Consider the following 26,476-nt stretch of genomic DNA (forward strand, 5'->3'; position numbering starts at 1 on the left):
ACTAAAGATACCGTCACATTTAGCGACGCTGCAGCGATACCGACAATACCGATCGCTGCAGCGTCGCTGGAGAGCTGTCACACAGACAGCTCTCCAGCGACCAACGATCCCGAAGCCCCCGGGTAACCAGGGTAAACATCGGGTTACTAAGCGCAGGGCCGCGCTTGGTAACCCGATGTTTACCCTGGTTACCAGTGTAAATGTAAAAAACAAACAAACACTACATTACTTACATTCCGTGTCTGTCCCCCGGCTTTCTGCTTCCCTGCACTGTGTAAGTGCTGGCCGTAAAAGCAGAGCGGTCACCGCTGTAATTGCTTTACGGCTGGCCGGCGCTGACACAGGATGCAGGAGGAGTGCAGGGAAGCAAAACGCCGGGGGGGGGGGGGGGGGACGCCACAGACACAGGAATGTAAGTATGTACTGTTTGTTTTTTTTTACATTTACACTGGTAACCAGGGTGAATATCGGGTTACTAAGCGCGGCCCTGCGCTTAGTAACCCGATGTTTACCCTGGTTACCAGTGAAGACATCGCTGGATCGGCGTCACACACGCCGATTCAGCGATGTCTGCGGGAGATCCAGTGACGAAATAAAGTTCTGGACTTTCTGCTCCGACCAACGATGTCACAGCAGGGGCCTGATCGCTGCTTCGTGTCAACCACAACGATATCGCTAGCCAGGACGCTGCAACGTCACGGATCGCTAGCGATATCGTTGTGAAGTTGGTCAGTGTGACGGTACCTTATAGTAAATGATAGGATAGCCCAGAAATTGGTGTAAATGACGAGAACAGCAGTTGGGCTATATCCTCTAAATGAACTCTGTGTGATCGGTCTGAATGATTGCAAGTGTATCAAGAGACTATATCAATTATGTGACAGTTGATAGAGAAAATATCAGTTCAATATTGGTACACAGCACCTCATAGAATTATCGGGTCAGCTTTACCCATAAATAGTTCGCACATCCAATCCAAGGAGCTCAACTTGGAAAAGTGTACAATGTTCATAAGTCAAGGAGACAGCGCCTCACAAGTTGGTGAAAAAAGAAATCACATTTAATCTGCCTTCTGTGGCGACATTTATATCCAATGATCTTTATCAAGCACAGTACAAAAATGTCTTAACCCCACTTATATAGCGCATATACCACGCCCTAATTAACCAACACCAATCAAAACCATTCATGAACATATACAAACAATTAAGAATCTAAAACTTAATAAAACAAAATTACAAACAAACCATTTGGCCACAGGTCAGAAGACTACCTTAATACTATAAATATCCATTCTGATCGCTGATCTGCACAATATAAAAATATATAAAATGTCCAAACTATCCGCCGTTTGTCTCCCATGTATACAAACGCTCCACCAATCCAGATAGGGCATTTCCGTTGTCATGGTACAGCTTTTACTCCACGTCATCATGTAGCCAAACCTCCATCCTTTCAGGACCAATCAGAATGAATCGCGTATTGCGCATGCTCCGGCGTCCCAATTCAATTGGTCACATACTAAAATCCATCTCAAATGCACTTGCTCCAGACTCTCCATCTGATTGGACCCAGGGGCGCTCTGGGCAAATAATCACTGCGCATGTCCCTGCGTCCATATACATCCAGTTACCATAGCACACTAGCGGAACAAAGGAAGAACTAAATACACATTATAGCGCAACCAAAACGTCCTCACAGACTATTATCATGGAGCTTACTCTGCATAGGGGCAAAATTTACATATATATTAGGAAAGATCTAATAAAGTATCATTTGAAATCGACATATTATAGAATCATATAGCATAAAAAATAACAATATTCTTCTAAAATGCCCCATAGAGGGTACAGAATTGCATGCATATCAGATATAACAAAGGAATATCACTTGCAGTCAATACATTGTAGAATCATATAACATGAAAAATAGCCTTTTTATGATAGCATCGCAATTAATCACTAAGATTAACCCTATATATACTGAATATCCCCATATTATGAGCATACACGATTAAACAATCTAACAATTAAACCCAACTAATGACCCGAGCATAGTGAGTAATCCAGAGGCAACAACTGATAATCCAATATACGGTAATTATTTTATGATCTTCTAAAAAAAAAAAAAAATATTTCAGATCTAAATTGCTCCCCACCAAGCTATTACCCAATAATAATAATATGCTACTATGGATTTCTCAGTATGCTCTGGTCAATACACATTATAGCAAACAGCAATAACTCATTATCGCAATATATACAGTACCTCATAATAAACCCTAAGTGTACCATCTTCATGTGCAAAAAATGAATAGTAGATAGCAATAGTAGATAGCAATATTCATATCCATATAATGATATCTACTATGTATTCTGCCCATATTTCAAGCCAATGGTCAGATGACATCTGGGATAAATTTAAAATGGATTAAAAACACACAAAGACAAACATACAAGTATCATTCTGAAAAACCAGCCGAAAACCCACATTATAATAGACAAATTTGTTGATTATACTCAATATTCATGCCTCTAGGTCTTAGAGTATCCAACTGAAAGATCTATTTCAGTTCTCTCTTTTTCAAGAATGCGATCCGATCCCCTCCCCATCACAGGAACATCATCAGTCACTCTAAATTGTAGTTGGTTCACAAAAAGACCCTTCTCCTTAAAGTGCTTGGGTACAGGGAGATCAATCAACTCAGTCCTAATTGTGCTTTTATGATTACTAATCCTAGCTTTAATTTCCATTGTGGTCTCAGCTACATAGAGAAGACCATGGTAACCGGTTGTATACGGACGCCGGGACATGCGCAGTGATTATTTGCCCAGAGCGCCCCTGGGTCCAGTCAGATGGGAGAATCTGGAGCAAGTGCATTTGAGATGAAGGATTTTGGTATGTGACCAACTGAATTGGGACACCGGAGCATGCGCATTATGCGCAATACGCAATTCATTCTGATTGGTCCTGGAAGAATGGAGGTTTGGCTACATGGTGACATGGAGTAAGCTGTACCATGACAACGGAAATGAAATGCCCCATCTGGATTGGTGGAGCGTTTGTATACATGGGAGACAAACGGCGGACAGTTTGGACATTTATATCATTTTATATTGTGCGATCAGAATGGATATTTATAGTATTAAGGTAGTCTGCTGACCTGTGGCTAAATGGTTTGTTTGTAGTTTTGTTATATTAAGTTTTAGATTCTTAATTGTTTGTATATGTTCATGTATGGTTTTGATTGGTGTTGGATAATTAGGGGGTGGTATATGCACTATTTAAGTGAGGTTAAGACATTTTTTGTACTGTGCTTGATAAAGATCATTGGATCGAAACATTGACACAGAAGGCAGAATAAATGTGATTTCTTTTTTCACCAACTTGAGAGGCGCTGTCTCTTTGACTTATGGGCAGTAGATATCAGAAAGTCCATAAGAGTAAATTATTAAAAGATCTGTGACACCGCATTTTCTACTAAACTGTCAATAATCCTATTAGTGAATGACTATCAATTTCTAGTGCAATGTCTTTTAACAAGAGTGTGATAGTGTGATTTTTCCCGTTCACAATTATAAAAATTAAAATTTATGTTTTACTTTAGGGTCTTTATTAAAGGGAACCGATCATCAGGATTTTGCTAAGTGAACTATACTCACTGACAGGTTGGCATCATTACACAACGATACCTGGGTTGATGAAATCTGTCTTGTGTTTGTTGTTTAATCTGTATTTTCAGTTTTCAGTTAATGAAATTCTCGTGCTTTGGGGTGGCCTGAGGGTGGTCTTTTTTGGCGCTTTGTTCTCATATTGATCCTTATGGACTTAAATAACAGGTAACTGAATCTTCAGTGACCTTCCTCCAGTTTTAAATACTGCGCTGACATTGCAAATCTGACAAGAACCTCAAAACCATTACCCCAATTGCCATTGCACCAGGGCAATCGGAAATAGCTGAGGCTAAGCACCATAATTGGTCTTTTAACAGGGGTGTGTAGACATTTATATCCCCTGAAATCAAATATTACTTCAAATAAAAGGTAAAACACAGCTAATAATGTGTTGTATTGCTATTATTGTAGACAAGCAAAACTAATCAGTGATACAAATTTTCGGCATTGTGCCTTTCTAATATCTCAAATAAGCCTTACTCTTGGATTGTAGTATAAGGAATCAGTCTTCCATTCCAGAAACATTCAAAGATTGGTCTCTTCCCTCTAGCTTCTTTTTGCACAATGAAGCAATCATCGTCAACGTCATCAATGTCTTCATTATCTCCTAAAATATTTCAACATACAGATAACATTCAGGAACTGTTCATGCATACTTTGTCTACAACATTAAACATGTATAAATTAAAAAAAAAATACCTTACTCAGTTCATCACCAGGCTCATTTTCATAATTGTTTCTATCATATGGTTTTAACATTTTCATATTGCTTTCTTTTTTGATGATATAGGTAGAAAAAGTGTTCATTTTCCTTTTTTAAATACTACATAAAGGGCTACTAAAATACATACCAAATGTTGTTCCCCTTTCTGCTATTATTTCTATACAGGATATAGATAGATAGATAGATAGATAGATAGATAGATAGATAGATAGATAGATAGATAGATAGATATATGTATTTATTAGTTTCTTTTTTATTTTTCACATCAGCGTCATGGGTACAAATAACAGTAGAGACTGGCAGTGGCTTTCTCTTTTTTAATTTTGTTTCATTTAAAGGGAATCGGTCACCTCATTTTGCCGCTATAAACTGCGGCCACCGCCATTAGGGGCTTATCTACGGCATTCTGTAATGCTGTAGATAAGCCCCCGATGTTACCTGAAAGATAAGAAAAACAAGTTAGATTATACTCACCCAGGGGCGGTCCCGGTTTGGGTCCTGCGCCTCCCATCTTCATGCGATGATGTTTTCTTCCTTGCTTCTGTTGCGGCTCCTGTGCAGGCTTATTTTATTTCCCCTGTTGAGGGCAGAGCAAAGTACTGCAGTGCGCAGGCGCTGGGCCTCTCTGACCTTTCCCGGCACCTGCACACAGTACTTTGCTTTGCCCTCAACACGTCAGAGAATAATGCTTGTGCAGGAACCGAGACAGAAGCAAGGAAGAGGAGGTCATCTCATAAAGATGGGAGGCGCCGGACCAAGACCTGCGACACCCATGGGACCCGGAACCGCGCACCCCCCACCCACCCGGATGAATATAATCTAACTTGTTTTTCTTATCTTTCAGGTTACATTGGGGCTTATCCACAGCATTATAGAATGCTGTAGATAAGCCCCTAATGGTGGCGGCAGCTTATAGTGTCAAAATGAGGTGACAGATTTAATTTTTTTTCTGCCTCTTCTTACATATACTTACACACTGTGCCCCCATATTTTAAATCGGGCAATTATATTTTCAAATACATTTTATTGCTTATTTCCCATTTAACTGAGTATAGCATATTAGCCCCATTAAGGCTGTCGTCACACATTGCAGATTTGGAGTGTTTTTTCCTTGCAGATTTTCTAGATAAACCTGAAGCAATCCTGATGACAGCAAAGTGAATGAGAAATCTGAAGTGTCATGCACACTGCAAAAGTATTCAGCTTGCAGATTTGCTGCAGAAAATAATCTGCTGCATGTCAATTCTGTTTTTTGCCCTGCGTTTTTCACCATTGATTTAACACAAATCAGTCAAAAATGCATAAAAAAAACGCACGTTTTTTGCAGCAGCGTTTTTCATGCCAAAAAATGCAGAAATTTTGCTCAACATGTGCACATAACCTTACAGGGCAAATTCGGTCTTTATGTGCACTGTAAAGCTGATCTTTTAAGAACTAGCAGCTCCTGCTCACTCCAGACACGCAGCGATCACAATCGTTTGAAGATGAGAAGGAAGCAGTGCTAAAGCTTCCTAAACTGTATAAACAGCGCTTGTTTGGCTCTGTATATACAGTGATCAGCAAGTCGGGAAAGGTAATAAACCATCTTTGCCTTCACTATGGGTGACCATAAGGCTCTCTGCTCTCGCAGCCGCTGGCTCAGCAATGACATTCTAAAACATCCTTGCCAAGTAACATGTGGACTGCCCTGTCATTTGAAGAAAAAGGAATTTATTGGTAATGTATCCTTCATGAAAACACCAAAAGGGGGGGGGGCGTGACCGGATGTGGAGCTGAGCGGACGTGCAAGGCTCGAGCTCCCTAACCACCAGCTATCATAAGCGGCCCAAAGCACAGTGAGGTGACCGGAGGAGGTCAGATCCGAAGATAAGATAAGCCAGGCGGTGGTGCACTCCAGGAATGAAGCGAGGGAGAAGGAGGGGGCAGGCGCCCAGCAGGGTCCAGGTCTTTGAAGCGGTGGGTAGCTGGATCCAAGATGGCGACCGCAGCTCTCACCATGCGGCCGCCGGCAGCAGCAGGAGTAATGGCAGTGTGAAGCAAAGGTCAGAGCTGCACAGTGAATCACTCCACCAGCCCCAAACTCCCAGCAAAACTGCAAGATCCCTGAGCACACAGAGCTATTCACCAAAGCTGCAGTCCCTGCCTTTCCCCCCTGCTGGGAATGCTGAAGGTTCAGAGCCTGAAGATTTACAGCCACTAAACACAGCCCTGACCGTCTCTTCAGACTCTCCTATTACAGACTCCAATTCTGCCCCAGTCACTGTAGCCACACTCAGATCCCTGCTGGGAGACCTGAAGCAAGCCATTCACACTGATATCACAACGGCTTTCACTAAGCTACATAAAGAAATAACGCAGATTGGCAACAGAACCTCACACAGAGGGGAAACTGGAGGAATATACTGCGGCGCACAACCAACTAGTAGACGCGCATAATGAAGCGGACGAAGAAATCATGGCCCTAAAACTGAAGCTTGCAGACCTAGAAGACCGATCCAGGCGCAATAACCTACGTTTCAGAGGAATCCCTGAGAGTGTGTCAGCGGATACACTAAAGGAGTTTCTAATGGACTAATTCGCAATTCTGGTGCCGTCAGCAGAACAGAGGGACCTGCTGATTGACAGGGCACATCGGATCCCCAAACCAAAGTCTGCTCCCAGCTCCGCACCGCGAGACGTGATAGCCAGGCTGCACTTCTACCACTTCAAGGAGGCAGTGACCAAGTCAGCGTCAGCAAAGCAAGAACTTCCAGAAAGATTCCGGAACATTCTGGTGTTCACCGACTTGTCTGCGACAACCCTGAACAGGAGGCGAGAATTCTCATCCGCAACCAAGATTCTACGGGACAACAGTATTGTCTACAAGTGGGGATATCCAGTAAAGCTCATCGTGACGAAAAACGGAACGTCACACGTCCTTGCGTCTCCCAGAGAGGCCATGACCCTGCTCCAGGAATGGTCCCTGACATCAGTGGATGAAGATACCAGCTCCCCACTAAAGAAAAGACCCCCGACGCTGAACAAAGAATGGACCTGATTCTCACGCAAGTACTCTGTTACCATATGTATCCCCTGTGTGCCTATGCCGGGACACCACACTGTTATTTTTTTTTTGCCTGGCTGGAAGGTTGAAGGGGCATGAGAATATTGCTTTCGTTTTTTCTATTCTCTCCCCCCTTTAATACTGGATAGGAACGACTATCCAGTTGGTTCACATAGAACCGGACTGAGTTGTAGAAGTTGTACTTGTTTTGGTTGTTGTTAATTACTTTAACCCCTTTGTTTCCCTTATTATTATTCTGTATCTGGTGACTGATTGAATTTTTTTTTCTTTTTTGTAACTGATGGTATTTCAAATATCTAGCATTAATGCGAAAGGCCTAAACAGCCCTTTCAAGAGATCGTTATTATGGAAAGAAGCCCAGGCACTCAAAGCGGACATACTATGTGTCCAAGAAACTCATTTAAATCGTGACGATACTCAGACTACAACATAAAAATTACCCCCATATCTATGTGTCATATGCGTCGAAAAAGAAGAGAGGGGTAGCGATTGCAATAAAAGACACTGTAGCGTTCCAGCTTGTTGATAGCGTTCTGGATGATGAAGGCAGATATGAAATATTGATATGTAGTATCAATATTAAGGTGTATACAATTGCATCTATATATGCACCCAATACAGGTCAAATCACTTTTATTAAAGACCTCATAACTAAATTATCCAAAATAAAACAAGGATCCCTGCTAATCTGTGGAGATTTTAACATCGTCCCGATCCCCAATATAGACAAATCTTGGTGCTCAAAGAAAAAGTCCCAATCCCATGCGTTGTCCCAGTGTCTTATATCAGAAGAACTGTATGACACGTAGAGGGTCCTTCATGCTTCTGAAAGGGATTATACATATTACTCCCACCCACATAAAGTATATTCAAGAATAGATCTAATAGTAGTGGATAAATGGCTCCTTCAAAATATACAATCAGCAAAAATTGGGAACATAACCTGGTCGGACCACGCTTCTGTAACATGCCAAATTAAAGAGACGTACAATAATTTAACTTATTCTCCGTGGAGAATTAATAACTTCTTAATAGCCTCAGATAATATTAAATCCCAACTTAACGACCTTCTCCAGGAATTTTTTGATATCAATAGTACCCCTGACATATCCCCGACCACAGTGTGGTGCGCCCACAAGGCCTACATAAGAGGGCGGCTAATACAGATAGCAGCGCAACACAAAAAATGGAGAATGCGACAAATAGAAGAGCTCAATAAAAATATAGCAACATTGGAAAACATCCATAAACATAGCCCATCACCCACGGTATATAGAAAACTGCAAAAGGCAAGATACGAACTATATCAGCTATTCCAATATAAATATGAGCATAATTTGAGGCGGAATAAAGCGAAATATTATTGGCAGGGGAATAAGGCGAGTAAAATACTTGCCAATAAGATTAAAGCGAGATTAACAAAGCAAAAAATAGCTCACTTACAAGATGATCAAAAGAACAAAATATACAACCCTAAAGAAATTGCGAATACTTTCGCAAGATATTACTCCTCACTCTATAATCTCAAGACCGATAACCTTATCCCACAACCCAACGCTGAGCTAATTAATAATTTCCTGAATAGCATATCTTTACCCTAAATCCCAGAGGATAAATTGATGGCAATAAATCAACCTATAAACCAAAAAGAAATCCAACAAACCATTCAGGCAACAAAAAATAATAAATCCCCAGGACCAGATGGTATAACTAATGAATACTTGAAGTTATTCAACCAAATATTGTCCCCACATCTATTATTAGTCTTCCAAAATATATTTGAAACGGGCAAAATACGAGAAGAAATGTTACAAGCGACTATAGTCCCCCTCCCCAAGCCAGGAAAAACGCCCGATCATCCAAGTAATTTCAGGCCAATATCCCTTCTAAATACTGACCTCAAGCTGTACTCCAAAATCTTAGCAAATAGACTCTCCGATGTAATCCCTTCCCTGGTGCACAGAGACCAGGTTGGATTTATCAAATCTAGACAGACATTGGACGGCACCAGACGAATGATTGACCTCATTCACCGGATGCCTTCTTTGCTTCTATCCCTGGACGCGGAGAAGGCATTCGATCGGGTGCATTGGGGATACCTGTTTGAGGTTCTGGCCAGATTCGGATTTGCGGGTAATATTGCTAAAGCAATCACTCTGCTATATTCTCACCCATCAGCGTCGGTTTCTGTCTCTGGAATGATGTCGGACAGGTTTACTATTACTAACGGGACGAGACAGGGGTGTCCGCTATCACCCCTTATATTCGCTTTGGTGATTGAGCCTCTAGCGCAGAAAATTAGATCACACTCGATGATATCAGGAATTCAGGTGAATAAAACGGAACACAAAATAGGTTTATTTGCTGACGACATCATTCTAGCGTTAACAAACCCGACAGAATCATTACCGGCAGCAATGCAAGTAATCGATTCATATACTAAAATATCATATTATAAGCTGAACGTGTCTAAATGGCAGGTATTAAACCTAACCCCTTTCACAAAACACCCCAAAAACTTTGAGAATAAATACCCTTTTAAGTGGGAAAATGACCATATTGAGTATTTAGGTATTCGGCTGACATTCTGGGCAGATAAAATGCTATCATTGAATGATGAGTCTCTGAGGAAGAAAATCCAAACTGACATGTTACGCATGAAGAAACATGAACTGTCATGGCTGGGCAGGATTGCATCGGTAAAAATGTTCATTCTCCCACAAATACTGTATTTGTTCCGCAATCTCCCCATCATATTCCCAATGAAAATATTAAAAGAGATTCAAGCAATGATTTTAAAATACATTTGGCAAGAGAGAAAACCCAGAGTCCAAGCGGACACGCTTTACATCCCTATGAGTAAGGGTGGCCTAGGGTGCCCCTCAGTGGTCCGGTACTACAAGGCCGCATTATTCGAACAGTTACGACTCATGTGGAATAATGATGATGATCGGCACTGGATAGCAATTGAAAAACATTTGATGACAACCTCCAATGTCTCAGCTTTTTACCATGCACATCAAACTAAAGTCCCTAATAGAAACCTAAAAATGTCCCCAACAATAGACGCGGCTCTGGAGCTATGGAGTGTGTTGACTAATAAATTAGGCCTTATACAAACCGTATTCCTCAAAGCTCCCATAGAGACACTGGAACATTGTATCCCGGACCTCAAACTTAAAAATTGGAATTTACCCAAAACCACCTCAATTGGGAACTTGTGTGATGGTGAGGAAATAATTACTTTTACATCATTACGAGATAAATACAATGTTCCTCAAAGGGATTTTTACAAATATTTGCAGATCCGGCATTTCCTAACTAAAAGGAAAAAACAGATGCCTGCACCGCCATCTAAACTTTACTTTATGCTGATGAACCCGACATCACAGATTAGGGCGCTGTCCACAAGCTACGACTGTATGTTGGAGAATACCCTGCCCTCTCTAACTACATACCTGCAAAAGTGGGAAAAAGACCTGAACTGCACATTCACACCCGATCAGTGGAGGGCATCCTTCTTAGTTATTGGAAGCCAATCTAAATGTACTAACCACATAGAAAACGCCAGGAAATTGTTATATCGGTGGTATTTCACTCCCAGTAGATTGTCTAGGATGTTCCGCAGTTCCCCAGACACGTGCTGGAGGTGTGGAGACACCTGTGCAGACATGCTACATATATGGTGGAGTTGTGACAGAATTAGACGTCTGTGGGAAGCCATAGATCTTCTGATGTCCCAGATTTGTGGTATACCGGTGAATCTTAATGCACAGCAGGCGTTACTCGCTATTGATTTGGACTTGTTTCCTTATGAGTTCCGTACAGTGATTGTACATATTATTGTAGCAACAAGAATCAAAATTACTAGTTACTGGAAAAACTCCAAATGCCCCTCACTGCCCGAGGTCGTATCACTGATCAACGAAAATTGCCTATCAGAAAAAATAATCGCTACATCTAATAATAATATAGCTCAATTTCATAAAAAAATGGAACAATTGGTTATCTTTCCGTTTAAATACCGTTCTTAAATAACTTTGCAGATTCGCATATAGAGAATGTGATTGGATAGTTATTGTAATGTCACCATATCCCCTATCCTCTTCCCTTCCCTAATCCCCATAACGTTGTGTTAATTATTAAGAATTTAATGTCAATAAGATGTAATGCTTGACACAATTTGTAAATAAATAAAAATTTATGTTTCAAAAGAAAACACCAAAAGGATACTTTCTTTTCCTACAGGGAAAAAAAAAAAAAAAGAGGGGAAAGCAGTTATAATCCCTTTCCCACTAATCTTTCTTAATTGGTACCATAGACCTGGACATCCAAATGAATGTCAGAAAAACTTTCCACAGATTTTGTGTTATACTATGTGTGATGGAGAGACCGGAGTAGTAAATTTGTTACCATCTTTTCATTTAGCCATTAAAAAGGTATCAACCACCGAGGACTCTCAAATGTTAATATTTTTCTATTTGCTGGATCCAGCATTCAGACACCACTGCTGCTGCCGCTCTCGTTTGGTGGGCTGAAATATTCACATACCGCCAGACCTGAGAACAGATAGGGTGGAGGTGTTGGTTTGCTCCTTTCATCACAAAGTGCTTTCCAGGTCATCACCCCGATTCCCTCACTTACATTTCCTTCCTTTGAAGACCACGCCGTCAGACTCTTTAAGCCCTTTTCCTTGCGAGTGGCGGTTGCTTATCGCCCTCAAGGCTCCTCCCATCAGTTTCTAGATCACTTTGCCACCTGGCTTACTCACTTTCTATCTTGTGACATCCCCACCCTCATCATGGGAGACTTCAACATCCCCATCAATGATCCCCTCTCATCTTCTTTCTCTAACTTCTTCATTCGGCCTCTCACAGTTTACTAATGCTCCTACTCATGAGGACCTGGTTTTCTCCCGTCCCGGCTCGCTGCATGACTTTACTATCTCCCCTCTCCCGCTCTCGGACCACAACCTTCTTTCCTTCTCTGTCAAGAATTGTCTCCTCACCCGGGACACCCCCACTTACCACACTTTTTGGAATACATGTACCATTAATACCCAGCAGCTTATGGACAATCTCTACACATCTTTAGCCCCATCTCCTCCCTCTCCTGTCCAGACATAGCATTGTCACACTTCAATAATACACTGAAGAATGCCCTAGATGAAGCAGCACATTCTACACGCAGAAAGACCCGACACAGACAAAGGTAGCCCTGGCACACTATGCAAACACGCTTTCTTCAGCGTTGCTCAAGGTGTGCAGAGCGGCAGTGGAGAAAATGACTCTTAGCAAAAGACTTCATCCACTATAAGTTCATGCTCAAAACTTATAACTCTGCCATTCATCTGGCCAAACAATCCTCCTTCACCACCCTCATCACCTCACTATCCAACAACCCAAAATGACTTTTTGAAACCTTAAACTGCCTCCTGAAACCTAAAGTACAGGTCCCCATCACCAACCTCAGCTGTGAGGATCTGGCTTCTTATTTCCTAGAAAAAAATCAATCACATCCATCAGGATATCTCAGCCCAATCTTCTCAGTGCCTGGATCCCCTTCCCTGCCACACCTCAAGCTCACTAGACATCTTTGAGCCAGTTTCAGAAGAAGTTTCCAAGCTCCTCGCTTCTGCTCGGCCTACAACCTGCAACAGTGACCCCATTCCTTCACATCTCCTGCAGTCTCTATCACCAGTGGTCACCACTCACCTGACTAAAATATTTAACCTCTCTCTTTCTTCAGGTATCTTTCCCTCCTCATTTAAACATGCCATCATAACCCCTTTACTTAAAAAGCCATCCCTGGACCAGAACTGCACTGCCAACTACAGACCTGTCTCTAACCTTTCCTTCATCTCTAAACTCCTGGAACGCTTGGCCCACTCCCGTGTAACCCGCTATCTCTCGGATAACTTTCTTCTAGACCCCTTACAATCTGGTTTCCGCTCTATACACTCCACTGAAACTGCCAAAGTCCAAAGGTCATTGCTCCCTACGGATTCTCCTGGATCTCTCTGCCGCATTTGACACTCCTCCTCACTACGCTCCGCTCTATAGGCCTCAAGGACACAGCCCTCTCCTGGTTCTCCTCCTACCTCTCTGGGCGCTCCTTTATTGTATCTTTTGCCGGCTCCTCTTCCTCTCCTCATTCCCTTACTATCGGGGTTTCGCAGGGCTCAGTCCTAGGCCCCCTCCTCTTCTCTCTATACACTGCCCCTATTGGACAAACAATCAGCAGATTTGGGTTCCAGTATCATCTTTATGCTGACGACACCCAATTATACACTTCTTCCCCTGACCCCTACCCTAATTCAAAATACCAAGGATTGTCTGTCTGCTATCTCTAACATCATGTCCTCCCTCTATCTGAAACTAAATCTCTCCAAAACTGAACTACTTGCGTTTCTCCCCTCTACTAACTTCACTCTACCTAACATCAAAATTACCCTGGAGGGTTCAACCATAACTCCCAAGAAGCATGCCCGCTGTCTTGGGGTCATATTCGAAGCCGAACTTTCCTTTACTCCCTATATCCGATCACTCGCTCTTGTCAACTGCATCTTAAAAACATCTCCATAATCCGACCTTTTCTCACCATGGAAACTGATAACTCTTACTGTCGCTCTTATTCATTCTCGTCTGGACTACTGCAACTCTCTTCTGATTGGTCTCCCTCTTACCAAACATTCTACTCTCCAATCCATCTTGAATGCGGCAGCCAGGGTCATATTTCTATCCAGCCGCTTCATCGATGCCTCCATTTTGTGCCAGTCATTACACTGCCTACCCATTCGCTACAGGGTCCAGTATAAACTCATCTCTCTCACCCACAAAGCTCTCCACAGTTCTGCACCGCCTTATATCTCCTCTCTAATCTCTGTCTATCGCCCTACATGTGCCCTCCGTTCTACAAATGACCTAAGACTAACATCCCCAGTAATCCCAACCTCGCACCTCCATCTCCAAAACTTCTCTCGTGTTGCGCCTGCTCTCTGGAATGCACTTCCCCAAACAATCAGACGGATCCCTAGCCCCGACATATTCAAGCGCCCTTTGAAAACCCATCTCTTCAAACAAGCCTACCACACCAACTACTCAGTAAACCAACTTTGCCCTGTTCCCTCCTTCCAAATACAGTACTATTCTGAATCTGCACCCTACTATTCATCTGTCTCCACACCCTCCATGCACATGATAACTGCACTTGATACTTGACTATTGCACTTAAACACACGGGCTGATGACCGAATCATGCAGCTTTATATGAAAATCCATATTTATTATAATTGCCAGACCTGAAATAACAAGCACCTTTCACCTACTGTGTCCCCCTCATTTCCTTGTAGATTGTAAGCTTGCGAGCAGGGACCTCACTCATAATGTCACTGTTTAAATTGTCTTAACTTGTATTGAATTTATCGTCTGTACATGTTCCCGCTTAATTGTAAAGTGCTGCGAAATATGTTGGTGCAATATAAATAAAAATTATTATTATTATTATTTGCTGGCTAACATGGTACAACGATATATTTCTCCTGAAAAAAAAAATGTTTCTACATTTATTATACAAAAAAAAAATAATGGAAGAAAAATTATTAGCCGTCAAGGAGGCCAAGAGAAATTCTGAGAGCTGGTAAATAATTATAATTATACCATTTTGACTCACTACCAGTTTGAAAATACCAATGGAAAAACCCTTCACAAAAAGGACCAAAAAGTATGACAAAAATATATAAATTTTATTGAATAGACATAAATATAGAATAAAAGCAAGGCAGTAGCCACCAGTGCAGCAGCAACGGTGGGACTCACTCAGGGACAACCTCAATATAAAAACATGTATGGCCGTGGTATAGAAATAACAAATAATGGTTTCCTGCTATACATGGAATAGCAGTTAGTGAAATGTAAACAAGTACATGTGGAACATATAACAACATAGAGTAAATAATTAAAGTAAGTTGTACAATGTGAGTAATGATGTACGATAACTATCCACAACGTACACATCAGAATAAATATACTAAGATAAACGGCTAACACACCACACATGTAAACACTGCATGAGTACTACTACTACCTACTTAATTACTCTAATCTACCTATTGAGCAGTAGGTTTTTTATACTATTTGCTGTCTTCTGACTGTTGTTTTTAACTGGCTTCTTTTAATAAATATGTTTTTTTTTTATGTGTTTTATTTTATTCTCTTGATAGGGGTTACTATCTGTGATAGAGTGTGGTCATGTCCTGTCAGTTATTCTCCATATGGACTTGTCTCTTTGGTCTTTTTGTTCTATGGGATCATCTATACGTTGGATTTCGGTGTAGCCATTCGAAAACTTCCGGACACTCGGCAACCAAGTTCACGCCTTCCATGTGTGTCTACTACTGTATAGTTTTTGCTTATTCTGTTTATTATGTTTTTTAGGTCACGTTATTACATTTTATATTTTATATATTTGATGTTTAGTTCAGTAATAACACACCAGTAGCTCACTATTGGTCACTGGTTCGTTACACTGACCTTTTAGGTAGGTCTTTCATGCCTGCCTATTTGTAGTTTCTTATATATACACTTTTATATATTTATCAGTATTCTGCACTTATGCATTTCCATAGGTTGCTATCATGGTGTTGTACTATTTATGTCACTCAATACATTGTTCCTTCACAGTTTGCATTTATCCTACTGCGGATTTTTTTCGTTGTTTTTGATTTTTCGTGTCTTATTTCTGTCATCCGTGGTTTAGAGCCACTGGTTTTTCACCATTTTTTCGTATTTGTTATTTTTTGCGCATGTGTTGGCTACGCTTGGGTTGCTTTTCCTGCATATGTCTCTAGTGCTCCCAGCAATTATTTTGTAGGCTGTTATATAATATTTCTTCTATTTAACTCTGGTTCTTTATTATGGCATTATGGTGCCTTTTCCTAGGGAATAATTGTAATTTTATTATGTGTCCTTTTTATGCATGAATAAATAAGTATACACATATATTTCTGGACTTTGCCCTCGCTTTTAAGTGCCATTCCCGCATTGATTGCTGCTTTTCCCGTTATGTTCGGGTTATTTATTTTTTCAGTATATATTTTGTTATTATCTAATTAATGCCTTAGGCATTGTTCACTTTGTGCGTTTTTGCAGTGTGCAGTTGGCCATACATTTCGCTGGGCAACTCCTTATGTTTGCGGGTCTGAGCTAGTATGGATTACTTGTTATGCTATCCTCTGTCCCGGCCCATATGGACCGCTATGTTGGCTATGGTGCGTTATTTATATGCCCGTTCGCTGTGATTGGATTTGTGTTAAGTGTTCTATCCTTGGTCTCTTTTCCGGTTGCTTTATTGCTGTGGCTACGGTTGCTTATTTTTTTGTGCGTTTGTGCCGGCTGATCCGTTCTCTGCTTTACTCTATTTTGGTAATCACCACCGTTCCAATATGCGCCTGCGCCATGAATTACACACTGCCGTACTCTACCTCCGGCTGCTTCTACTGGCTCTTTGATTGTTGTAGCAACGGTTGCTCTTTGTCCACGCTTGCACAGTTGTGGCTACGGTTGTTGACTCTTTGTGCGCTTGCGCTGGCCGATACGTCCTCGGCTTTATTCTACTCTGGCAGTTGTTACGGTTCTAATATGCGCCTGCGCCATGAACTATTCACGACCGTACTCTATCTTCGGCTGCAACTACTGGTTCCTGGATTGTTGTAGCAACGGTTGCTCTTTGTTCACGCTTGCGCAGTTATTTCAGACTTAGTCAACATCGACACTTCCGGTTTCGGTTTCTTCACACTGGCGCTTCGACACTGATGTCACCCTATCAGGACTCTTTGTACACAGGTGCCGGTATCTTTCCTTTTATTGTTTCTTTGTTTCTATTGGTCATGACCAAGTTATAACCCCTATCAGGCCAGTACCAACCACCCCTGGACGAAGCATTTCATTGCGAAACGCGCGTCGGGTGTGGTGGGTTCCCGGGTTCTTCCTCATGGTAACTATACCTTCTACTCATGCAGTGTTTACATGTGTGGTGTGTTAGCCGTTTAGCTTAGTATATTTATTCTGATGTGTACGTTGTGGATAGTTATCGTACATCATTACTCACATTGTACAACTTACTTTAATTATTTACTCTATGTTGTTATATGTTCCACATGTACTTGTTTACATTTCACTAACTGCTATTCCATGTATAGCAGGAAACCATTATTTGTTATTTCTATACCACGGCCATACATGTTTTTATATTGAGGTTGTCCCTGAGTGAGTCCCACCGTTGCTGCTGCACTGGTGGCTACTGCCTTGCTTTTATTCTATATTTATGTCTATTCAATAAAATTTATATATTTTTGTCATACTTTTTGGTTCTTTTTGTGAAGGGTTTTTCATTGGTATTTTCATTTTGGTTCCTTCATGGTCCTGTTAGGCAGGGGTGTCAAACTGCATTCCTCGAGGGCCGCAAACCATGCGTGTTTTCAAGATTTCCTTAGCATTGCACAAGGTGCTGCAATCATTATTTGTGTAGGTGATTAAATTATCACCTGTGCAGTACAAGGAAATCCTGAAAACATGACCTGTTTGCAGCCCTCGAGGAATGCAGTTTGACACCCCTGCTGTTAGAAATATTATCTGGTGTCTTTTTTTTTCACTACCAGTTTGACAGACAAAATTGATTTCTATAACTCACCACTCAATAGTGATGGGTAGAAGAAAAGCTGCCCTTAGGGTAAGTTTAATTATATATGTCTTAAAAAAAAAAGTTTAAAGTGAAATTTAAATTTCATGGATGTAATATGGTGAACTCAGGGACTGCCATAAAAGCAGATTCTCTATAGAAAAAAAAAATCCAAGGATGTCCTGCCAATATCTAGCAAGAAGCCGTTAAGGAAGTCATATGGATGTCTTTTTTGTTGAATTTTTTTTATTAGGGTTTCGTTTGGCTTCAGCACACTATTTCACAGTACATAGACTGCAAAATAAGTACCGTAAATCAAATCAGTCAATGAGCTTGTCCTTATGGAAAGGTTTGTCATTAGAGTTAGTGTGAATCAATTTACAGGGCTTATTGCATTGGCCACGTCAGTAATCTGTGGGCGCTGGGCGAGAGCCCTGAAACCTGCCTCCTACCTCCTGTAGCTCTTCTTTTAACCACACTGCATGGCTTCATCATCACATGTGCATCATGCCGCAACTTATTTGCACAAACTGGAATCTATAGTTTTTTCCCTTGATATTCTGACCTATTTGTGTCCACATAATATAAATGTCAAATAGGCACAAGGGTGTATGGAGCAGGCACAGGAACAGTCGGCATGTTTCTTAACAGTAGCAAATGTAGCTAGTTTGGATTGGTGATGTTTAACCATTTGAATGCCACCGTCAATCATTGACAGTGGCATTTAAAAATAACGGTGCTGACAGTTCATGCGTGTAGCGACTTTCTTTCGGCTACCTGGCGATACATTAGCATTGCAGTTGGGGTTCCTCCTGAAGGCCCTGTCGCTGCCATCATGGCCTTCCTATAAAGCCCAGCATCTGAACAATGTTTCATCATTATTTGCTGTATATGGTGAAATTAACAATCAGGCCGGGTGTGCCTGATCTGAAACTGGCAGAGCTTTGAACGCAGCGCATATTCACAGAGTCCAAAGCGCTGCCGTTTATTGAACCAAGCAAATTCACCACGTCCAATACATTCTATTGGTTAAATTTCTCATGCAGACACTCGCGTCTCCGCAACAGAAATTGTTGCTGCTGGATCCGTTTTTTTCTCATAGACTTGTATTAGCGACGGATTGTGACGAATGGCCTTCCGTTTCATTCGTCGTGCACTGGATCTGTCATAAAAATCGCTGTCCGTCGGGCAGAGACAACGCACATAGAAACTTTTTTGTGCACGTCGGAAAATCGTGCAGCGACGGATCCTGCACCATACGTCATTGGCTATAATGGAAGCCTATGGACGTAGGATCCATTGCTGTGTGTCAAAACCAGGAATCCAGCGACGGGTTCCGTCTTTTGAAACTGAGCACGCATGGAAGAATTTCCAGTCAGGGAAATTCTCCCTCGCTCTCTTTTTGCTATTGATGCTGCCTATGCAAGACAGCTACGTCATCAGGTCATTTCGCAAGGCATTACTGGGAACGGGAGCATCACGAACATCGTGAAGGCTGCGAGGGACACCGGAAGGTGAGAATATCAAGATTTATTTTTTTATTATTATTTTTAATATTATATCTTTTTTACTATTGATGCTACATAGGCAGCACAGCATCAATAGTAAAAAGTTGGTCACACTTGTCAAACACTGTTTGACAAGTGTGACCAACCTGTCAATCAGTTTTCCAAAAAAACGGAAGTGTGAAAGAGGCCTAAAGCAGGTACTTGAGTTGCACACTTTTATCTCAGTTTATGCAAGTCTCGGTAAGAAGACACAGCAGGCAGCAGTAGCCCAGACTTCCGCTTGAGTTACAACAGCAGACTAGGTGGTAAAGGTATGATATTCAATACAATAGCTTTAGGATGCCCCATGGTTCTGCGTCCCCCCAATAAGAAGAACAAGGAAAAACAGATTTTTTTTTATTTTTTTTTTTTTTAAGAACCATAAAATCTGTTTCTCGTATTCTTCATTGTGGGACGCAGCTCACTTCCTTGGTTGCCCATTTGGATGTGTAGGTATGTTTCTTCTTGCCTTAATTCTTTTCTTTTCTCAACTGGCTTTCTCAAAAAACTGAGGAAGCCTGGCCCTGGTTTCAGCAGTCAAGGTGCAGTCCCCTGGGGAGGAGCCAATTTTATTTAAATAGTGTCAGCCTCCAGGTGCCCGCAGACTATCTCATGGTTCTGTGTCGCCCAATGAAGACAACAATAAACCAATTTAATGGCAAGTAAAGAAAAATATTTTTTTTTAAAACCCTTTACCCCAAGGGTGATTTGCATGTTAATGACCAAGCCAATTATTACAATTCTGACCACTGTCCCTTTATCCTTTATCAACGGATCTTGGTGATTATGAGACTGTTTTTTCGTGACACATTGTACTTCACATTAGTGGTAACATTTCTTCGAAATAACTTGCTTTGTGTAAAAAAAGGAAATTTGGCAAAAATTTGGAAAATTTAGCAATTTTCAAACTTTGAATTTTTATGCCCTTAAAACAAAGAATTATGTCACACAAAGTAGTTAATAAATAACATTTCCCACATGTCTACTTTACATCGGCAAAATTTTGGAACCACATTTCTTTTTTTGTTAAGAAGTTATAAGGGTTAGAAGTTAAACAGCGATTTCTCATTTTTACAACACACCATTTCCACTTTGAGGGGTCTATATGATAGAAAATACCCAAAAGTGACACCACTCTAAAAACTGCACCCCTCAAGGTGCTCAAAACAACATTCAAGAAGTTTATTAACCCCTTCCCGACCCATGACGCCACGTAGGCGTCATGAAAGTCGGTGACAATCCGACCCATGACGCATATGTGGCGTCATGGAAAGATCGTGTCCCTGCAGATCGGGTGAAAGGGTTAACGACCATTTCACCCGATCTGCAGGGACAGGGGGAGTGGTAGTTTAGCCCAGGGAGGGTGGCTTCACCCCCCCCGTGGCTACGATCACTCTGATTGGCTGTTGAAAGTGAAACTGCCAATCAGAGCAATTTGTAATATTTCACCTATTAAAACTGGTGAAATATTACAATCCAGCCATGGCCGATGCTGCAATATCATCGGCCATGGCTGGAAACACTGATGTGCCCCCACCCCACCCATCGCCCCCCAGTCCTCCGTTCTGTCCGGTACACTGCTCAGGCTCCCCTCCGTCCTGTGCTCCACTCCCCCCGTGCTCCAATCCAACCGCCCTGCACTCCGATCCACCCCCCCCCCCCCACCGTGCATCATCCACCCCCCCCCGTGCTCCGTTCCACCCCCCCGTGCTCCGTTCCACCCCCCCCGTGCTCCGATCGCCCCCCCCCCCCCGTGCTCCCCCCCCACCCCATCATACTTAACGATCCTGCCGGGGTCCGTCCGTCTTCTCCCTGGGCGCCGCCATCTTCCAAAATGGCGGCGCATGCGCAGTGCGCCCGCCGAATCTGCCAGCCGGCAGATTCGTTCCAAATTGCATTTTGATCACTGAGATATAATCTATCACAGTGATCAAAATAAAAAAAAAATAAATAAATGACCCCCCCCCCTTTGTCACCCCCATAGGTAGGGACAATAAAAAAATAAATAATTTTTTTTTTTTCCACTAAGGTTAGAATAGGGTTAGGGCTAGGGTTAGGGTTAGGTCTAGGGCTAGGGTTAGGGCTAGGGCTAGGGCTAAAGTTTCGGTATGTGCACACGTATTCTGTTCCTCTGCGGATTTTTCAGCTGCAGATTTGATAAATCCGCAGTGCTAAACCGCTGCGGATTTATGGCGGATTTACCGCGGTTTTTCTGCGCATTTCACTGCGGTTTTACAACTGCGATTTTCTATTGGAGCAGTTGTAAAACCGCTGCGGAATCCGCAGAAAGAAGTGACATGCTGCAGAATGTAAACCGCTGCGTTTCCGTGCCGTTTTTCTGCAGCATGTGTACAGCGATTTTTGTTTCCCATAGGTTTACATTGAACTGTAAACTCATGGGAAACTGCTGCGGATCCGCAGCATTTTCCGCAGCGTGTGCACATACCTTTAGAATTAGGCTATGTGCACACGGTGCGGATTTGGCTGCGGATCCGCAGCGGATTGGCCGCTGCGGATTCGCAGCAGTGTTCCATCAGGTTTACAGTACCAAGTAAACCTATGGAAAACCAAATTCGCTGTGCCCATGGTGCGGAAAATACCGCGCAGAAACGCTGCGTTGTATTTTCCGCAGCATGTCAATTCTTTATGCGGATTCCGCATCGTTTTACACCTGTTCCTCAATAGGAATCCACCGGTGAAATCCGCACAAAAAACACTGGAAATCTGCGGTAAATCCGCAGGTAAAACGCAGTGCCTTTTACCCGCGGATTTTTCAAAAATGATGCTGAAAAATCTCACACGAATCCGCAACGTGGGCACATAGCCTTAGGGTTAGGGTTGGAAATAGGGTTGTGGTTAGGGTTGCGATTAGGGTTATGGCTACAGTTGGGATTAGAGTTAGGGGTGTGTTGGGGTTAGTATTGGAGGTAGAATTGAGGGGTTTCCACTGTTTAGGCACATCAGGGGTCTCCAAACGCAACATGGCGCCACCATTGATTCCAGCCAATCTTGTATTCAAAAAGTCAAATGGTGCTCGCTCACTTCTGAGCCCCGACGTGCGCCCAAACAGTGGTTTACCCCCTCATATGGGGTATCAGTGTACTCAGGACAAACTGCGCAACAATTACTGGGGTCCAATTTCTCCTGTTACCCTTGTGAAAATAAAAAAATGCTTGCTAAAACATCATTTTTGAGGAAAGAAAAATGATTTTTTATTTTCACGGCTCTGCGTTGTAAACGTCTGTGAAGCAATTGGGGGTTCAAAGTGCTCATCACATATCTAGATAAGTTCCTTGGGGGGTCTAGTTTCTAAAATGGGGTCACTTGTGGGGGGTTTCTACTGTTTAGGCACACCAGGGGCTCTGCAAACGCAACGTGACGCCCGCAGACCATTCCATCAAAGTCTGCATTTCAAAAGTCACTACTTCCCTTCTGAGCCCCGACGTGTGCCCAAACAGTGGTTTACCCCCACATATGGGGTATCAGCGTACTCAGGAGAAACTGGACAACAACTTTTGGGGTCCAATTTCTCCTGTAACCCTTGGGAAAATAAAAAATTCTGGGCTAAATAATTATTTTTGAGGAAAGAAAACGTATTTATTATTTTCACGGCTCTGCATTATAAACTTCTGTGAAGCACTTGGGGGTTCAAAGTACTCACCACACATCTAGATAAGTTCCTTTCGGGGTCTAGTTTCCAAAATGGGGTCACTTGTGGGGGGTTTCTAATGTTTAGCCACATCAGGGGCTCTGCAAACGCAACGTGACGCCCGCAGAGCATTCCATCAAAGTCTGCATTTCAAAACGTCACTACTTCACTTCCGAGCCCCGGCATGTGCCCAAACAGTGCTTTACCCCCACATATGGGGTATCAGCGTACTCAGGAGAAACTGGACAACAACTTTTGGGGTCAAATTTCTCCTGTTACCCTTGGGAAAATAAAAAATTGCAGGCTAAAAGATCATTTTTGAGAAAATAATTTTTTTTTTTTTTCATGGCTCTGCGTTATAAACTTCTGTGAAGCACTTGGGGGTTTAAAGTGCTCACCACACATCTAGATAAGTTCCTTGGGGGGTCTAGTTTCCAAAATGGGGTCATTTGTGGGGGATCTCCAATGTTTAGGCACACAGGGTCTCTCCAAACGTGACTTGGTGTCCGCTAATGATTGGAGCTAATTTTCCATTTAAAAAGCCAAATGGCGTGCCTTCCCTTCCGAGCCCTGCCGTGCGCCCAAACAGTGGTTTACCCCCACATATGGGTTATCTGCGTACTCAGGACAAACTGGACAACAACATTTGGGGTCCAATTTCTCCTATTATCCTTGGCAAAATAGGAAATTCCAGGCTAAAAAATCATTTTTGAGGAAAGAAAAATTATTTTTTATTTTCATGGCTCTGCGTTATAAACTTCTGTGAAGCACCCGGGGGTTTAAAATGCTCAATATGCATCTAGATAAGTTCCTTGGGGGGTCTAGTTTCCAAAATGGGGTCACTTGTGAGGGAGCTCCAATTTTTAGGCACACGGGGGCTCTCCAAACGTGACATGGTGTCCGCTAAAGAGTGGAGCCAATTTTTCATTCAAAAAGTCAAATGGCGCTCCTTCCCTTCCAAGCCCTGCCGTGCACCCAAACAGTGGTTTACCCCTACATATGAGGTATCAGCGTACTCAGGACAAATGGGACAACAACTTTCGTGGTTCAGTTTCTCCTTTTACCATTGGGAAAATGAAAAAATTGTTGCTAAAAGATAGTTTTTGTGACTAAAGTTAAATGTTCATTTTTTCCTTCCATGTTGCTTCTGCTGCTGTGAAGTACCTGAAGGGTTAATAAACTTCTTGAATGTGGTTTTGAGTACCTTGAGGGGTGCATTTTTTAGAATGGTGTCACTTTTGGGTATTTTCAGCCATATAGACCCCTCAAACTGACTTCAAATGTGAGGTGGTCCCTAAAAAAAATGGTTTTGTAAATTTCGTTGTAAAAATGAGAAATCGCTGGTCAAATTTTAATCCTTATAACTTCCTAGCAAAAAAAAATTTTGTTTCCAAAATTGTGCTGATGTAAAGTAGACATGTGGGAAATGTTATTTATTAACTAATTTGTGTCACATAACTCTCTGGTTTAACAGAATAAAAATTCAAAATGTGAAAATTGCGAAATTTTCAAAATTTTCGCCAAATTTCCGTTTTTATCACAAACGCAGAATTTATTGACCTAAATTTACCACTAACATGAAGCCCAATATGTCACGAAAAAACATTCTCAGAACCGCTAGGATCAGTTGAAACGTTCCTGAGTTATTACCTCATAAAGGGACACTGGTCAGAATTGCAAAAAACAGCAAGTTCTTTAAGGTCAAAATAGGCTGGGTCATGAAGGGGTTAACCCTTTAGGTGCATCACAGGAATTTTTTGAATGTTAAAAACAAAAATGAACATTTAATTTTTTTTCATAAAAAATTGATTTCAGATCAAGAAATTGGACCACAAAATTTGTTGTGCAAATTGTCCTGAGTACACCAATGCCCCATATGTGGGGGTAAACCACTGTTTTGGTGCATGCAAAATTGGCTGGAATAGAGATCGGACGTCATATCACATTTGGAGAGCCCCTGATGTGCCTAAACAGTGGAAACCCCCCCCCCCACAAGTGACACCATTTTGGAAACTAGACCCCCATAAAGAACTTATCTAGATATGTGGTGAACACTTTGAACCCCCAAGTGATTCACATAAGTTTAGAACGTTGAGCAATGAAAATAAAAAAAATCATTTTTTTTTTCACAAAAATGATCTTTTCGCCCCCAATTTTTATTTTCCCAAGGGTAACAGAAGAAATTGGACCCCAAAAGTTATTGTACAATTGATACCCCATATGTGGAGATAAACCACTGTTTGGGCGCATGGCAGAGCTCAGAAGGGAAGGAGTGCCAGATATTACTGTTATGGTTTGCAGGTGCCATGACCCATTGGGAGAGCCCATGAGGTCCCAAAACAGCAGAACCCCCTATAAATGATGTGATCGAAACATTTAGCGAGTAGGATGAGAGAAGAGAGCCCCACTGTACTTGGCACAGTGCATGAACAAACTAACTTGTATCTGCAGGGCTGACAAGCTATAAGATACACCAATGCTCCTGCATTACTATGTCTTAAGGCTAGGTTCTCATTTTGTTTTAGGGTGAGCGCTAACGGACAGCATTGCACGGCGAAATTAACGCCGTGCAACGCGTCCGTTAGCGCTCCCATTGCCAGCAATGTTAAAGCGCATTGCTAGCGCGTGCCATTTTCGTCATGCGCTAGCGATGTGCCGTTCTTTTGTGGCGCGCCTCGGACGCTGCTTGCAGCGTCTGAGGCGCGCCCGAGGTCCGTTCCCCGCTCTCGTAGATCGGGGATCTGCGCTAGCGGGGACGTTTAACGCAACCCCTAAAAAGACACTGCGTTAGCGCAATCCGCTAACGCAATGAGAACCTTAGGCTGCCATCACACTAGCAGTATTTGGCCAGTATTTTACATCAGTATTTGTAAACCAAAACCAAGAGTGGGTGATAAATGCAAAAGTGGTGCATATATTCCTGTTATACTTTTCCTATATTTGTTCCACTCCTGGTTTTGGCTTACAAAAACTGATGTAAAATACTGACCAAATACAGCTAGTGTGAAGGCAGCCTTATAGCAGCGATCAGACTGCAGAAAGTGAAATAAAAGAGAAAATAAAATAAAAAAAGTTCTAGCTCTCCTAGAACTTCACCAAAGCTTCACCTCTGCCGCAACCCCCCGGTAGGCCTGAGTTTGC

General features: G+C 42.1%; 1 protein-coding gene across 1 annotated transcript in view; it reads right to left on the reverse strand.

The window, feature by feature from the left end:
- SMCHD1 (structural maintenance of chromosomes flexible hinge domain containing 1) overlaps positions 1 to 26,476 on the reverse strand; it is a 457,067-nt gene that overhangs the window by 305,203 nt on the left and 125,388 nt on the right. The window contains exon 11 of the mRNA XM_069731150.1: positions 4,155 to 4,281. Within this exon, the coding sequence (XP_069587251.1) occupies positions 4,155 to 4,281 (127 nt within the window). The remainder of the gene's footprint in view (positions 1 to 4,154; positions 4,282 to 26,476) is intronic.

The sequence above is a fragment of the Ranitomeya imitator genome, chromosome 6, assembly GCF_032444005.1.
Source record: "Ranitomeya imitator isolate aRanImi1 chromosome 6, aRanImi1.pri, whole genome shotgun sequence".
Taxonomy (NCBI): domain Eukaryota; kingdom Metazoa; phylum Chordata; class Amphibia; order Anura; family Dendrobatidae; genus Ranitomeya; species Ranitomeya imitator.